Source organism: Lithobates pipiens, unplaced genomic scaffold, assembly GCF_037356315.1.
Source record: "Lithobates pipiens isolate NorthernLeopardFrog02 unplaced genomic scaffold, aLitPip1_a1.2 Scaffold_18, whole genome shotgun sequence".
NCBI classification, from domain to species: Eukaryota; Metazoa; Chordata; class Amphibia; order Anura; family Ranidae; genus Lithobates; species Lithobates pipiens.
Window position 1 is genome coordinate 393,414,615 of NW_027507758.1, and position 17,580 is coordinate 393,432,194.

The 17,580-nt window shown below is 44.4% G+C and overlaps 2 protein-coding genes across 2 annotated transcripts in view; both read left to right on the top strand.

The window, feature by feature from the left end:
* Positions 1 to 3,088, top strand: part of LOC143989955 (uncharacterized) — a 269,998-nt gene extending 266,910 nt beyond the window's left edge. The window contains exon 3 of the mRNA XM_077490209.1: positions 1,538 to 3,088. The gene's annotated coding sequence lies outside the window, so the exon portion shown is untranslated. The remainder of the gene's footprint in view (positions 1 to 1,537) is intronic.
* PRIM2 (DNA primase subunit 2) overlaps positions 1 to 17,580 on the top strand; it is a 264,458-nt gene that overhangs the window by 10,763 nt on the left and 236,115 nt on the right. Inside the window, exon 4 of the mRNA XM_077489506.1 lies at positions 12,117 to 12,208. Coding sequence (XP_077345632.1) covers positions 12,117 to 12,208 — 92 coding nt within the window. The remainder of the gene's footprint in view (positions 1 to 12,116; positions 12,209 to 17,580) is intronic.

The following is a 17,580-nucleotide window of genomic DNA, read 5'->3' on the forward strand; positions in this document are numbered from 1 at the left end:
CGGGAATGGTCTCTAAACCCAGAGGTCTTCTCAATGATTGCCGGGAAATGGGGGCTACCAGAGGTGGACCTGTTCGCCTCAAAGGAGAACGCCCGGGTCCCCCAGTTCTTTCCCCTGGACAGTCGCGATGGGTCGCTGGGCACAGATGCGCTAGCATATCCATGGGAATTCCGTCTTTGCCACGCTTTCCCCCCATTTCAGTTAATTACGTTAATTTTAAGAAGAATTCAGAAGGAAAAGGTGCCAGTTATACTAATCACGCCCTTTTGGCCAAAGAGGGCCTGTTTTTCGACCATTCTAGGATTGACAATCAAGCCTTGTTGGCATCTGCCCCTCAGGCACGATCTGTTGTTTTCAGGGCCCAGTAAATCATCCAGGAGTGGCCAGCTTGGCTCTCACAGCCTGGTTTCTGAAAAGCAGCTCCTTAGGAGCAAGGGTTTTTCCAGCCGTTTGATCTCAACCCTTTTGGCAAGTAGGAAAAGGGTTACAAGGGTCATTTACGCTAAGGTTTGGAAGCTTTATAATACGTGGTGTTTTTCATCCGCCCAGGTTCCAGGGAGCCTTGTCTCCATCTTGGAGTTTTTACAAGATGGAGCAGACAAGGGACTAGCAGTTAGTACCCTGAAGGTGCAGGTAGCGGCACTAACAGTGTTCTTAGAAAGATCTGTGGCCTCAGATCCGCTGGTTATCAGATTCTTTAGAGCTCTCTAGAGGTCTAGACCAGAGCCTCTTAAGGTTTTTCCTAGATGGGATTTTTCGGTAGTCCTGCAGTCTCTAACAAGGGGTTCCTTTGAGCCCCTGGAGGAGGCGCCCCTTAGGTTTCTCACATTAAAGACCGTTTTTCTGATTGCCATTGTGTCTGCATGCAGAATCAGTGAGCTAAATGCTCTGTCAATTAAAGAACCGTATCTGTCCATTTTTCCTGACAGTTATTCTTAGAACAGATGCAAAATTCTTACCGAAGGTAGCTTCAGTACAGAACCGTATTCAAGACATAGTACTTCCAACCTTTTGCGTTAACCCAAAAGGAGAGAAGGAGACCCTTTTCCACATGTTGGACGTCAGGAGGACTCTGTGTTACTTGGAAAGGACAGAGCCTTTCAGACATTCAGATTCACTGTTTGTACTTTTTTCAGGAAATAAAAAGGGTTTCCAGGCTTCTAAAGTTACTTTAGCTAGATGGCTGAAATGATCTATCTCAGAGGCATATTCCCAAACAGGGTTATCACCTCCGGCAGGAATTTGTGCGCACTCAACCAGGGCTCTGGCGTCTACATGGGCAGAGAGAGCTGGTGCCACCCCTGAGCAGATCTGCAAGGTGGCGACATGGTCGAGTTTTTTCATTTTTCAATTGTGAAACATTATAGGCTGGACCTCACATCTGCCAGCGATCAAGCGTTTGGCAGAAAGGTCCTGCAAGCTGTTGTCCCGCCCTAAGGGGTAAGTCTCTGTTATCCTCTCAGGTGCTGTCCTGAAAGACACCTTGGGAAAGGCCAAGTTAGACCTACCGGTAACTTGTTTTCCAGAAGTCTTTCAGGACAGCAACATCCCGCCCTATTGTATTTTATTATGCTACGCTGTGACTAACGTATATGTTTGTGTTCCAGCCGGGCCGGAGGCTCTCTTCTACAACTGAGGTGTGGTAGGGAGGTGCCTCCCTTTAAAGTTTGGAGGAAGAAGGTGTTTCCTAACGAGGAGGGAGGAGTCACTATCTCTCAGGTGCTGTCCTGAAAGACTTCTGGAAAACAAGTTACCGGGAAGTCTAACTTGGTCTTTCAATCAGTGCAAAACAAACCCTAAATCACATAAGCAGCTGGACACTCAAGGTCAATATATAAATTCCTAGGTAAAATTCTTAAATGGTCTGTGCAGCGCTAAAAACGACTAAAATATAATAAAATTCATAGAAGTCCAATGGGAACCATACAAACGAGTCCAAGTTCATGAGTAACGAGGTGGAGCTGTTTGCTTGGAATGAGAGAGACCTCAGCACGCTGGAAGGAAAGCTCCATTGCTGGATTGTGGCCTGCTGGGCTGGTGATGTGGAGTGGCAGGATTTAATTTTATTGGATCCCCATAGAGGCAACGATCGTCTAATATACCTGTTTGAGAAGTCTTGTTTGACCGGTGTTAAATCAGAGGTCCACAGTTTGAGGTGAGCGGCCCTCATTGTCTAAGGTGGAGGCACTGATACAGATGCACACAGAATTTATTTCTGAGCACCCTAGTCACTACTGTGGAGAAATCATCTTCTTTCTGTCTAGTGATGCGCTGTGTTTTTTCTTTTATCTCTAAAGCCCCATACACACTATCAGATTTTCTGCTTATTTTTTTTTCCTTCAGATTTACCAAAACCATGTAGTGCAAGGGCCTGCCTGATTGCATACAAATTGAAATTCCTAAGGTTTGACCTCATTATTATATGGTTTTGATAAATCCGAAGGAAAACATCAGCAGAAAATCTGATAGTGTGTGTATAAGGCTTTAGATTGACTACAGATTTTATATATGAACTTGGACTCCTTTGTATGGTTCCCATTAGACCTATATGAATTTATAATATATTTTAGTAGTTTTTAGCTCTGAACTGACCATTTAACATGTGTATATCATACTTGGTTTGAAAGTACTTTTATTTTCTATTAAAGTTTTTCAGCTCTATGGATATTGTGCTTTTCTCTTTCAACAAACTTTTGCTTGTGTAAATGCAGTATGCTTAGGATTTTCCTATGCCGCATACACACGATTGGATTTTCCGTTGGGAAATGTTGGATGTGAGCTTGTTGGCGGTAAGTCCGACCGTGTGTATGCTCCATTGAACATTTGTTGTCAGACTTTTCGCCAACAGATGTTGGCTAGCATATTCTTAAATTTTCCGCCAACAAATGTGTGTTGTCGGACTTTCCGATCGTGTGTACAAAAGTCCAAAGTACAAACACCCATGCTCGGAAGCGGTCGGTGTGGAGAATTAACATTCGTGATGTGGCAAATTATGAAATCTCCAAATTCAGCGCACATTCTCCTACTTTTAATGGTATAATAATGAAGCTGCTTTGTTGGTGATACTGATGGAGTTATTGAAAACACATTTTCAAAGGTTTTTTATTTTATTTTTTTATTTTTTTTTTCTAGTGATATCAAGAATAATATTATGTTTTTTATTTGTGCAAGTTACCACAACATCGTTATCCCATAGCTTTTAAGATCAAAGATACAACTATGTTGGTGTTCCTTGTTAATTTTACATTGTATTTTTTAAAATGTAACTGCCTGCTCCCAAACTGTCATTTGACGTAAAACACATAGCCAAGTATCATTCTACATATTTTTTTTTTTTATTGGGCATTAAAAAAAAATAATTAGACATGCTATCTGCCAATAGAACAAAAACCGAAAAGTGCATTCTATGCATCCAAAAATATAGAAAATTTATCAAATCATTATTCAACCAAAAAAATGTCAAAGCAATAACTCCAAGGACAATAATAAATAACACGTTCTCTCCTCGGATTCCGCAATGTGAAAAGCATGAAGTGAAATGCGAGAAATGAAAAACGCGAAAAGAAAAGGGTGAATCAAGATTCACCAAACTTCTGCTAACACGAAATTAGCAGAAGGAGCCCAAAGGGTGGTGCTAAGGAGCTGAAAAACTACATAGTACGTCACTATGTTTGTAATTGTTGGGCAACATTTGTGTGACTGTGTGTATGCAAGACAAGTTTGAGCCAACATCCTTTTGACAAAATTCCACGGTTTTGTTGTCCAAGTCCGATCTTGTGTACGAGGCATTAGAGTTCCCGTCAATAGCTTCAGAAATTACAGGTAAAAGCACAGACAAATCAAGTTTTTAATATTTTTTTATTTTTATTTTTTTAAATTCCGAAACCAAGAAATTTTGCGAGCTACCCAAAATCTGTAAATGTGTAACGCCTCCTATTACCTCCCAGGACAGCAAGATGGGGAAGCTAACAGAAGTCAGTAATTATAAATGGGCACCCTTATTCACCCAGTCTTTTGTGACCATTGACTTCAATGTGATGCTTGGAGTCTATGGATGATAGTGTCCATGGTCTACAAGAAAATGACTGCCGTCAATGTGTTTATTAGCCGACACGCAAACCGTGAGGTCCAATCACAATCCCCCTGAGAAAGATAGGATTTATCCCTGTATCAACACATGTTTGGGAGGGGACAGGAGGGAGAAGGAGACAGATGATTTGTCTCAGAACGGAGAGACGCACTATTTCCGCTTTTTGGTGTTTTGTTTGGCTTTCTATAGAGTGGTGCACTGAAGCACCCAGCAAATGTGAGTACCCTGTCAGAGGGGTTATGGTTTATTAATAAAATTATTTTATAAAACTGTATTGCACTATCAAGTACCTTTTTATGTTTTGCACGAGTGTGGAAGCAGCAGAACTGAGCAGCCAGGACTCCATCACAGACACTGAACCCAGGGATGGTTCAGCGGGATTTGACTGAACTTAATTGTGAGGTCACACGCTCTAAGGTGAGTGTACACACATAAGGGGAACACTTGAGTGAACGCAAGAACACGCTGTGAATTTTTTTGGAATGGACTTCAATATTTAACGATGTTACTGTTTATATGAAATTGTAACATTTTATTGTGTGTGCACTTGGCACTTTTGATTACTGGATCACTTTCAATATTTTTTTGCATGTACTGGGATCACTATATTTGATACAAGAAGTTTTTGATTTGATTTTGTATGAATTTTTTGGCATTTGCACGAAAACACTTTATGTATTTATTTTACCAGCATGGAGGCACTTTATACATTTCAATGCATATGTGGATTATAAGGGTTTTGATGCTGTGATCACATGCTCGATGGTAAAAAGACTTTGTTTGCACGTCAACACATTTTTTATTTAGTGTCATTGCATCAAGGCACTTAAGCCCCATACACACTATCAGATTTTCTGCTGATTTTTTTTTGTCTTCAGATTTACCAAAACTATGTAGTGCAAGGGCCTGCCTGATTGCATACTCATATTATATGGTTTTGGTAAATATGAAGGAAAAAAAATCATCAGAAAATCTGATAGTGTGCATGGGGCTTTAGCTAACCTCAAGATAGTGCAGCATTTCCACTATAAATATTAGAGGTGTTTTTTTTTTTTCTTAATGCTTAACCTCTAGCGATCCGCGCTATAGCCGATTGACGGCTACAGCATGGACCAGCATTGCCGGGACCACGTCCATTGACGTCGTCCTGTGCACGAGCGGCCTGCGCGACCCCTGAAGGGCGCTCTGTGGTCAGCGAGTCTATGAGACTCGCTGGATCACAGATCGGAGTAATGGGTCGATCCCGACCGCTTACCACGTGATCAGCTGTCAGTCAATGACAACTAATCATGTGATGTCAACACAGCCAGTAATCGGCTATTTTTTCTCCTCGCGCCTGACAGCGGAAGGAGAAAAAAAAAGCCGATCATCAGCGGCAGTGAGAGGGACATCAGTCCCGATCACTGCGATGTGCCCCAGCTCCTCAGTGCCTACATTTGCCGCCTACCTGTGCCCACCACCACCATCTAACAGTGCCACCCATCAGTACCAACTTATCTGTGCCTATTAGTGCCCATCAGTGCAGCCTATCAGTGCCCCCTCACCAGCACATATCAATGAAGCAGATAAATTACCTGTTTGCTAAATGTTATAACAAACTATTAAACATGGTTGATTTTTTTTTTTTTTTTTTTCAGAATTTTCAATTTTTTTTGTTTAGCAAAAAATAAAAACCCTAGCTGTGATTAAATACCAACAAAAGAAAGCTCCATTTGTGGGAAAAAAATGATAAAAATGTCATTTTTGGTTACAGTGTTGTATGACCGCTCAATTGTCATTCAAAGTGCGTCAGTGCTGAAAGCTGAAAATTGGTCTGGGCAGGAGGGGGGGGGGGGGGGGGGGTTTAAGTGCCCAGTAAACAAGTGGTTAAAGAGGAGCTCCAGGCTCTGTCAGAAAAAATATTTAAATTCAGCAGCTACAAATACTGTAGCTGCTGACTTTTTTAATATTAGGAAACTTACCTGTCCACGAATCCAGCAGTCTTATCCCGAGCCGATTTTTCAGTTGACTCTTGGGTGCTGCCGCCGCCATTTTGGGATGGCTGCGCTTTGTGAATGGCCTGGCGACGTGGGAAGGAGAAGGGGGGCCAAACTTCCGGATGACTATACTGCAGCGACGTCACCCGGAAGTGGGAGAGGATACCTGTCAAAACCAGGTACCTGCTCCCCCCCCCCCCCCGAAAGGTGGCAAATGTGGCAGTGGAAGGGGGCGTTAAGGGGGCAAATAAGTGGATCTTCCCCTTTTGGCTGGAGCTCCAATTTAATCGCAGTGACAAGCGACTTGTCATGCAACTTTTAACTCTCAAGTCTCAACTGTTGGAATTTGCAAACTTTGTCTCAAGCACATCAAGCATGGCAAAAACACCAGGCATTCAGGTACCACATGTTTAACAAGGCATTTAACCTCCCACCACTCAGCCCCTGGCAAAAGCACCTGAAAGCCACACAAAAGGGCTGCCAATCTATTCCCCCTCCTTACTCGCCTCCTTCTACCCCCACTATACCTCATGACCTCTCAGCAGCCTCCACTGACAGGGATGGTGGTATAGCACAGCGTGTCCCAGGTCCTTTACAGCCAGCTTCCAGCAGCACACCACCAGCTGTAGACTATAGCTGGCAAATTTCTCTGCCCCATCTGCTGCAGCGGGAAAAAAAAATCACTGCCACCCACATGCCCAACATCTAAATGCAAGCTTGTCAAAACTGCTGACTCTACAACTTCTGCCTTTCCATCTGGTGGATTCTGTTCCCAATCCTCTGCTGGATTGTTCTATGAACCACATGTACCCCCTAAGCGTTCAAGAGGCTATTCAATGTGTTAGGCTAAAAGGTGCCATGCAGTGCTTCAGCTGGTGTGTCTAGGGGATAGGAACCACATCGGAGCAGAGAATCTTGCAGCTCTGCAGGGGCAGGCCCAGAGGTGGTTCACACCATGCCAGCTGGAGCCAGGAATGGTGATGTGTGATTATGGCACAAACCTCCTGTCTGCCCTTAGACAGGTAAAGTTGACACATGTGCCATGCCTCAATTCGGTGGTGCAGCGTTTCCTAAATGGGTACCCAGGGTTGTAAGAGCTGCTAAAGCAGGCCAGAAGAGTCTGTAGCCATTTCAAGCGGTCATACACAGCCAGTGCTTGGCTGAAATTCAGCAGGAATTCCACCTGCCCATATACTGCCTGATTTGTGACCTGCCCACCAGGTGGAACTAGACTTTGGCAATGCTGCAGCGACTGCACATGCAGCAGAGATCTGTCAACAAGTACCTGTGTGAGTATAGCCCAACGACAGGCTTAGGCCGGCTCTGATTTTATTTATTTTTTCCCCAAATTCTGTGTGGCATGATGGACAGGGCACTCGAGGCAGAGCAGCGGGAGGAAGAGGAGGACTTCCTTTCCTCTCAAGACCCACTTTATGCAGACACCATTGTTCCTGTGCCACAGAGCACACAAGAGAGGGAGGAGGTTTCTGTCAGTTTTGGAGGCATTGAAGCAGAGGAAGACATACGTCAAACATTAAGAGATGGTTTTCCATCCGCAGAACCCTTGGGAGTAGTACGTGGCTGGGAGGAGGCAGTTCTAGATACTAAAATCCTCAGTGACCCCCGAGGAGTCTGCTTCTCATGCCTTTGCAAATTTACAGTGCATGGGTTCCCTCATGCTTCAAAGTCTGCGAAAGGACCCAATAATACGTGCCTTAAAGGGGAAGGATCACTATTGGTTGGCAACCCTTCTTGACCACCGTTACAAGGGGAAAGTCTCAGAACTCTTCAGGATACGGGTGGCACAGTGATGTAGTGGTTAGCACTTTCGCCTAGCAGTAATAAGGGTCGCTGGTTCGAATCCCAACCACAACACTACCTGCCTGGAGTTTGCATGTTCTCCCTGTGCCTGCGTGGGTTTCCTCCAACAAACCAAAGACATGCAGGTAGGTTAATTGGCTTCTGCCCAAAATTTGGCCCTAATATATGAATGTGGACCTTGGATTGTGGGCTCCTTGAGGGTAGGGACCAATGTGAGTGTGTAATGTACAGGGATAGGGACAATTGTAGACACTCAGGTTGAACTGGATGGACTGGTGTCTTTATTCAACCTTACTAACTATGAAACCTTAAAGAGGAGTATATCTAATTCCTTTCCCCAATTCTGGTAGGATACAGTGTGGTGGAAAACTTTGTTTTACGGCTTCTGTTGGTCAAGGGAGGAGCAGTAGAGAAGGCGGCCGCCTAAGTGATGCATTTCGCAATTTTTTTTTTTTAGTCCTCGATGCCCAGGGCGGTCAGTTTCCACATCACATTGGCAGCGCCTGCATCACACGGTGGACGATTATCTAGGGGTGAAAACAGAGATGGAAAGCTTTCCAGTCGATGATCCACTGGCTTACTGGGTCGTGAGAATAGACCACTGGCCAGAACTTCCAATTGAGCTGTTATGCTGTTAAGCTGCCCTGCATCCAGCATGCTTGCCGAATGGGCATTCAGTGCTACTGGAGGTTTTGATACTGGTAATAGAACACGTCTGTCCACAGACTCGGTGGACTGTCTGACATTTTTCAAAATTAATCAGTCCTGGATTACCAGCAGCCATGAAGACCCAGATGCCAATGTTGCTGATTACGTTTTTTTTTTTTTTGTTTTTTTTTGGGATGTGGAATCTTTGCAGGACTTCTAGGCTGCCTAGCGTTGTGAGTGTTGATTTTCATCTGTAAGAATTTTTTTGGTGTAGGTTTCATGGGCACAATTAACACCCAGAGAGACCAATTTTTCTGCACCTGTTTGACATTTGTACACCCTGCACTCGGCCGCAGTAAGCCAGCAGCGGACATCTTGTTACACCCATCTATAACAAGATGTCCGATGCTGCTTACTGCGGCCCAGTGCAAGGTGTACCAAGATGGGCGTCGCAGCATATACTATATTATAAATGACACAAATTATGAGAGGAAAGGAAGGATTTTGCAATTCTATATGCCATATAGCATTACAAAATCCTTCCTTTCCTCCATGTCATTTATTATGCCAGGTCAGCAATTGCCAATCAGTGCTGCATTTTCAGTGCCCATAAGTGTCCCCTATCTGTGCCACCTATCAGTGCCCATCAGTGCTGTTCATAATTTATAAAGAAGATATCATTCATCTGTATTGTGCTTTGAAAACTGTCGCATGATGTTAAAAAAAATAAAATAAAAAAAAGTATCGGTAATTGGTATCGGCAAGTACTTGAGACCCTTATCGGTACTTTAAAAAAGTGGTATCAGGACAACCCTACATTGTATGCCCAATAACTTGCATATAAGCCTTCAAATTTGGGCACCTTTTTATTTTTCACGTTTGGGGCCCATAGACGTCAATGGGGTTTGTTATTAGATTCCGAACTTTCGCAATGTTCGACAGTTCTGCTGCGAACCGAACAGGGGGTCGGTCGGCCCATCCCTACTGCTGTTCATTGATACTTTGTTTTTTGTTTTTTTCAAGTGACTATTTAGGTACTTTGTGTCTTAAAAAAAATATATATATATATTATTTTTATTTTTTTCCCCACATGGAGCTGCTCTGCATTTCAGTAGGAGATGAGTGAGCAGATCCCCTGCTTAATCAGAGCCGAGTTGTTGTTATACATGATTTATATAGCGCCAACAGTTTGATGCATGTCTATTATATTTTTTTTACATCCATGATTGTTCAGTTTGTGCCCAGCAGACAGGTGCTGACCCATGATAGCTCTATGGGTGGTCGGCTATAAGATGGACTTGAATCTGTTTACATCAGGACACCTCTGATCCATCATGCTTAGGTTCTGAAAGATGGAAAAGTGCACAGTTTTTTCTAATTTTGTTTTGATATTTGTTGCACTATGTCCCTACATTAAAACCATAACCTCTTGCTCGGTTCATTTTGCAGATCAAAGCAATTTTGTAACATAATAGTAACTAAGTATTAATGTTGTAGCTCTGTGTACTACTCAAAGCAGCACAAGCTACAGCTGCAGAGAGCACACAGTATAAAAGCAGTGAGCATTGTGTGGTATGTCAAAAACACAGCAGCATTGTATTTTCAGTGCAGGCTATTTAATTTCTGAGAATTAAAATCAGGTGGGAATGAAGGGGTGTGTGCAGTCTGTTGACAACATATTTTCCTGTACAGGTTTTTGGTAGAAATTTTTGGTCAGGTTTGATATTCTAAAGTGTGACAGCATCATTTGTCATGACTGTAGTTATATGGTGCTGACTTTGTTTTTACAACCTTTGATATTATGTGTTATCAATGTATTTTCTTTGAATAGGTCAGATGCATTTTTGTTTTTTTCAGGCTATAGATGGTGTGACAGTACAGTTCCCTGTCCTAGTAATTGTCGCACAGGGTTCTCAAATAGGCAGGTTGAGGGGGGCTCCAGGGGTATTTAATGTGGAGGAATCTGTTTTATCAGTTTCCTCCAAAGTTTGTAAAATCCACTTGGGGACCTGGAGCCCGGAGATTCCATAGCCTTATTGGTGGGATGGAATCTCCAATCCTGGGACTGGGTTTTTGGAACAGCCAGGAGTCTGGCTGGTTGACTGAGCAGGTGGGTCCTGGGTTTATAGCAGAGTCAGGTTTAGGGTTTTGGGCTCCACCCAGAGAGACAGGAGGTCTCCAGGAGTCCAAAGAGTGCAGGTGTGCACTAGAGAGCCAGAGACACAAGTCTGAGGATTTAGAGCAGTGAGGGGCTGCCTTCTAGATGGACACTGTGTCTGAGACAAATGAGAGCCTGAAGTGGAAGGCCTGAGCAGCAAGGAAGCTGAAAAGAGGTACAGTACTTGTGCGGGAACCCTGTTATAATGCCAAGAGGGCTGAATTGTAAAGCCTAGGTGGCAGTGCTGATGAAGAGAGCCAGGTGGCTTGACATTTTTCATGTATTGTTTTTTTGGCAGAAGAACCCCTGTGTGGGCAAGCAAGTGCATGTATGAACTTTATGTTGTTCCTTTTTAATAAAAGTGGGCTACCATGCCCTTAAACGAAAGTTCCTGTTCGCTGTGAACTTACTGAAAAGACATCTGCCACTGAGTTAAACATCCCCCAGTGTAACAATGGCTAAATGAAAACAAGAACATCTTCTGTTTTATTAATATGATGGACTTAGTTGAATGATTTCCAGGAGGCTGTTTATTTTATGAGCATAGTTTGGAGACGGCTCCTATGCCATTTCAATGAAACATTTACTGACTCCTGGCCTCCTGAAACTGTTAGTTGCCTGACTTATGCTGACCCCTTTTGACCCTCCTTTTTTCTATTTTTTTTTATCCCCTGGAATAAGTATTTATATCAGTAATTTCCTAACTCCATTCGTGTGTGTGTGTGTGTGTGTGTGTTATTTTATTTTTTTTTCTTTCTTAATGACTTAACATTGAAGTAAGAGAATTGGCAGACAAAATTCCACCGCTGCACTTAGTGCTTGCTCGAGAACAAGTATAAAATAAATATCTAGGTGTCTTGTGTTGGCAGAGTCCTTCTGTAATGTCTAATGATGCATACACACACAATCAGAATTTCCGACAACAAAACCGTGCATTTTTGTTCGAAGGATGTTGGCTCAAACTTGTCTTGCATACACACAGTCACACAAATGTTGGGAATTTTTAATGACTGTGAGAACGCGGTGACTTGCAACACGTACGACGAGCCAAGAAAAAGGAAGTTCAATAGCCAGTGCGGCTCCTTCTGCTTGATTCAAAGCATGCGTGAACTTTTGTGCGGCAGACTTGTGTACGCACAATTTGACTTTCCGACAACAAGTTTTGTTGGTGGAAAATTTGAGATTTGCTATCAAACATTTGTTAGTGGAAATTCCGACAGCAAATGTTCGATGGAGCATACACGCGGTTGGACTTTCCGACAACACGCTCACAACAAACGTTTCCCGTTGGAAAATCTGACCGTGTGTACGTGGCATAAAGGTTGACACCTAGAGTTCAGCTATCTATGGTGTCAGAAGCAAACAAGTTTGAGTCTTAATTGATTTGTTACATTTATATATATATATATTATTTTTTATTCAGTCTCCACAGAACGATATCAACGATGAAGCCTATGACCAACGGAGAAAAGATCATATATCACATTTTATTCTTCGCCTTGCATATTGCCAGTCGTAAGTAGTTGTACCTATATTTAAAAGTAAAAATCTAAGCCATACTCCAAAGCTTAGCCTTTTTTCTCTTTAATTTGACAAAAAAAGACTGCATACCTTGATGTCTCCATCCAAAACCATCATTTACTACCTATTGTTCATTCACTGGTGGAACACGCGTGTACCCTTTTCTTGTTCTTATTGGCTAACCTACTTCCTTTACCCTTTGGCTCTCCTCTCTCCCATCAAAAATGTCAGCCGTGCTCTGTTTTAATCTTGCTTGGTAATAACACTGTCATCATCTTGCCTAACCCAACTACAGCATTTGAAGCTCAAGATACAATATTATACAAATCATCATTATCCATTATAGCTATACCCAATTGTGGCGACAAATGGGTGACCTTTTACCAACTTTGGAAACCTGATTTATCAGCTTTTCCATGGTGATTGCCCCATTAAAATAGGGTATACTTCCCTTTAAACTTAACTACTAAAGTGCCAGTCCAGCACAGCCTTTCATCCAAACTGTGCTAAATAGACAGTGTCCACCCATGTAGCCAAGATCCAAACTACATTAGTGTCAGTTCATGGCTTCCTTTTAACTAGAGCAGCTTCTTATGCCGCGTACACACGTAGCTGACTATCCGGTGGACTTAGTCTGGCGGACTTCCCGCCGGACTGTCTGTCCGACTTTCCGAATGGGCTACTTGCCCACACACGGCACTTTTCAGCAGACTAATACGGCGTACTATCCGCCGTACTTATGAAATGAACGGACTCGCCCACACACGCGGAGGAAAGTCCGCTCATTATCGAGCGCGTCTCCAGGTAGGCGGGGCCCGCGAAGGAGACGTCACTGGCCCCGCCACCTGGTATGGACTTAAAGGGGAACCCCAATGCCGAAAAAAATCAGTGTGGGGTTCCCCCCAGGTTCACATCAGACCCTTGTCCGAGCACGCTACCTGGCCGGCCAGGAAAGGGGGGGACGAGCGAGCGCCCCCCCCCCCCCCCTGAGCCCTACCAGGCCGCGTGCCCTCAACATGGGGGGCGCCTTGGGGAAGGGGAGGCCGCGCGCCCCCCCACCCCAAAGCACCTTGTCCCCATGTTGATGAGGACAAGAGCCTCTTCCCGACAACCCTGGCCGTGGGTTGTCGGGGTCTGCGAGCGGGGGGCTTATCGGAATCCGGGAGCCCCCTTTAATAAGGGGGCCCCGGATACCGGCCCCCCACCCTATGTGAATGAGTATGGGGTACAATGTACCCCTACCCATTCACCTGTGAAAAAAAGTACAAAAAAAAACACAACAAAGGGTAAAAAATAGTTTATTGCACAGCTCCGGGGGTCTTCCGTCTTCGGGGGTCTTCTCACCGGACTCCTCCACTATCTTCTGCTAGCTCTTTTACTAGCAGAGGAGCCCGGCTTTCTTCCTCGCCACCGGCCTCTTCTTCCGACTTCGGGGGTCTTGTCCCCCTCTTCGGTTCTTCTGCCAGGCCACCGCACCTTCTTACAGCTCTTTTACAGGCGGTGGCCCAGTCTTCAGAGCTCCTCCGCTAGTAAAAGAGCTAGAAGAAGATCGGTCACATAGGGTGGGGGGCCGGTATCCGGGGGCTCCCGGATTCCGATAAGCGGCGTCTCCTTCGCGGGCCCCGCCTACCTGGAGACCTGCTCAAAATGAGCGGACTTTTCTCTGGGTGGGAAAAGTTCATTTCAAAAGTACGGCAGACTGCCATACGCACGGCCGGATTGTCCGCCGAAATGCAAGTCCGGCGGGAATATTGGAGTGCAAAACTACTTTCTAAGTCCGCCGTACTTTCGGGTAAAAAAAGTCTGCCCGAGGCTACACACGGGGGGATTGTCCTGCGGACTTGAGTTTGCCGGACTTTTCCACCCGATTGTTTGATCGTGTGTACGCGGCATTAGTGTTTTTTTTTAAATGCGTCTTCAAGAACACTTGTGAGAGGACAGTGAAGGTGCCTTTGCTGTCCTATGCTTCTGAATATTCCAGTAGTGTGGATGTCATGCTGATCCTGGCTTCAGTTCACTGGGTCATTGAGGCTGATTTTACTAAAGGCAGTGAGAATGTTCACTTAATAATGTAAAGCTATGTTTATTTCTTTTATCCAGTCATGTGCAAAGCATATGATTGGGTATTCAACGTGAAAGCAGCTACTTTTTTATTGAGCGAAGATTCTAAGCAATTTTAGTAAATCGGCACCACTGAGTCAGAATAAGCATTCAGAAAAGGATTTCTGTTTTCCAATTAACTTTATCGAAATTTACACTTTTTTTGGGAAAGTTACTAAAAGGAGAAGGTACCCTGTATTTAGGATGAACATATCTCTCATGAAATATGGTCATTTTATTTGCCTTTGGTACAAATCTCTTTATTTGAAGTTAATGTAGGGAATACGTTAAGATGTTTAACCACTTCCCACCCGGCCGATGCATATATACGGCCGGGTGGGAGCCGTCTACTCCTGATAGGACGTTCAGGAACGTCATTCAGGAGTAGCGGGATCGCGCGCACCCGCGCAGCGGCGCGATCCCGATATGCTCGTGTCACCCGGACACGGCACATCTCAGATCGGCAGGAGGGCTCTGTGATTGGCCCTCCTGATCACATGACGGCCGTGTCCAATCACGGCCGTCATGTGATGTAAACAAACAGCCGGTTGCTAGGCAATCGGCTCTCCTCTCCTCACACGGAAGTCACCGCTGAGGAGAGGAGAGCAGAACGCTGCAGCCGGCTGATGATCAGTGAGTATGGGCTGCTTTTTACAGCTTTTTACTCACTGATCATCAGTGTAGTGTAAACACACAACACACCACACAGTACAAACACAGTCCCCACATATGTCCCCAAAACACACATGTCCCCAAAACATACATGTCCCCAAATAATAAAAACACATGTCCCTAATAATAAAAACATGTCCCCCACATATGTCCCACTAAAATCACATGTCCCAATGATTATCTGCACACATATGTACGTGATCACCTGCACACATATGTACATGATCATTTGCGTACATATGTCCGTGATCACACAAACCAATTATTATACACTTAACGGAATTTTTTTTACCAAAAACATGTAGCAGAATACATTTTGGCTTAAATTTATGACAAAATTTGATTTTATTGGATTTCTTTTCAAATAGAAAAAAGAAAATATTGTTTTTTTTCCAAATTTCCGCTATTTTTGCGCTTATATCGCAAAAAAAAAAAAACGGAGTCGTGAATAAATAACACCAAAATAAAGCTCTATTTGTGCGAACAAAATGATAACAATTTCATTTGGGTACAGTGTAGCATGACCGCGCAATTGTCACTGAAAGCGCTAGAGCGCTGAAAGCTGAAAATTGGGCTGGGAAGGAAGGGGGTGAAAGTGCCCTGTATTGTAGTGGTTAATTATGCAAGTTTATGTATTAAGACTGTGTGGTTACCCACAGCATTATTGTAGCATTGACACTTTTCCCAGTGCAGACAGCAGTCCCTAACCCAAGGTAGCTTACAGTTTTTCTATTTGAGTCCTAGATGGCCACACTGTAGGATCAGTTCAGCTAGTTATTTTACATCATGGGGGGAGGAAATCATCCAAATGAAGCGCATTCCACCACAGGGAGAACATAAGACTCCATACAGCTAATGTCATGGAATCCAGAACTGGATCACTATTGGAGATAATTACTAACCACTTATATGTTTTACTTTACACTGAGGTTATGAAGATTAGTTGCTGTGGATTACAACTCGACACACAACATCATTACAGTTTTAGTTGGTAAAAAAGGGAAACCTGAAATGTCTGGATACTTGGTGATAAATAGTATGTACGTGAAACTTTTTTTTTTCCCAAAACAAACATAAATCCCTGTATATTTTCTGTTAGAAACTTTCAGCAGTGAGATTAATGCACACTGAAAGTTAATATTATGTGTGGATAATGAACATTAAAGGAGAAGTACAGCCAAAGCTAGTTTGGCTGGATTTCTTCCTTGGTTTACAGTTTGTTTTGCACTCCTGTTGCCCGTTTTCAGCAGAGAGTGGGCTGAAGTGCAGGCTGGGCGTCATCACGACCAGAGTCGGGATCCACCAGATCCCTGGACCAACACCTGGCTAAGCCTTTCAGCGAGCCACTGAGAGCCTAAGCCAACTGCCCCTGTCCCCTCCACAGCTCAGTGCTCCATTGAGCAAGGAGGAGCAGAGAGCCATGACTGTCAGCAGCTCTCTGCTCGGGGAGCTGTGAGAACCAAGCGATTGGCGGTGTTCGATCGCTCGGGTCTCAGTGTTGGAGGCACCAGGGGACAGATGCAGCATCAGATCAATACTGCATCCACCTAGGTAAATATGATTCAAAAATAAAAAATACCCCATACTTCTCTTTTAACCACTTGAGATCCGCGCTATAGCCAAATGACGGCTACAGCGTGGATCTCCTTTTCCGGGACTACGTCTATTGACGTAGTCCCGTGTACGAGCGGCCTGCGCGCCCCCCGCTCTGTGATCGGCGAGTCCATGAGACTCGCCTGATCACCGATCCATGCAAGGGGTCGATCCCGACCCCTTATCACGTGATCAGCTGTCAGCCAATGACAGCTGATCAGGTGACATAACGGAGCCGGTAATCGGCTAGTATTCAGCTTTCAGCGCGAGGAGAAAAAAAAAAGCCGATCACCGGCGGCCGTGATCGGGACATTAGTCCCGATCACGGCCAGCAATGCAAGCGCCCACCTGCCCCCTGCCAGTGCCCACCTGCCCCCTGCAGTGCCACCCTAATAAAAAGTAAGTGCCCACAGTGCCACCCAGCAGTGCCACCCACAGTGCCCACAATCTGCCTCAAAGGTGCTGCACCCCAGTGCCGCCCATCAGTGCCCAGCAGTGCCGCCTATCAGAGCCACCTATCAGTGCCACCTATCAGTGCCCATCAGTCCCATTTATCAGTGGTACCTATCAGTGCCCATCCGTGCCACCCATCCGTGCCCATCTTTGCCCATCAGTGCCGCCTTAACTATGCCTATCAGTGCCCACCAGTGCAGCCTATCAGTGCCCACCAATGCAGCCCATCAGTGCCGCCTAATCAGTGCACTTCAATGAAGGAGAAAAATGACCCGTTTGCAAAATTTTATAACAAACTATTAAAACATGATTTTTTTTTTATTTTTTTTGCATCTTTTTTTGTTTGTTTAGCAAAAAATAAAACTCTGAGCTGTAACTAAATACCACCAAAAGAAAGCTCGATTTGTGGGAAAAAAATGATAAAAATTTCATTTGGGTACAGTGTTGTATGCCCGCGCAATTGTCATTCAAAGTGCATCAGCGCTGAAAGCTGAAAATTGGTCTGGGACTGAGGGGGGTTTAAGTGCCCAGTAAGCAAGTGGTTAAAG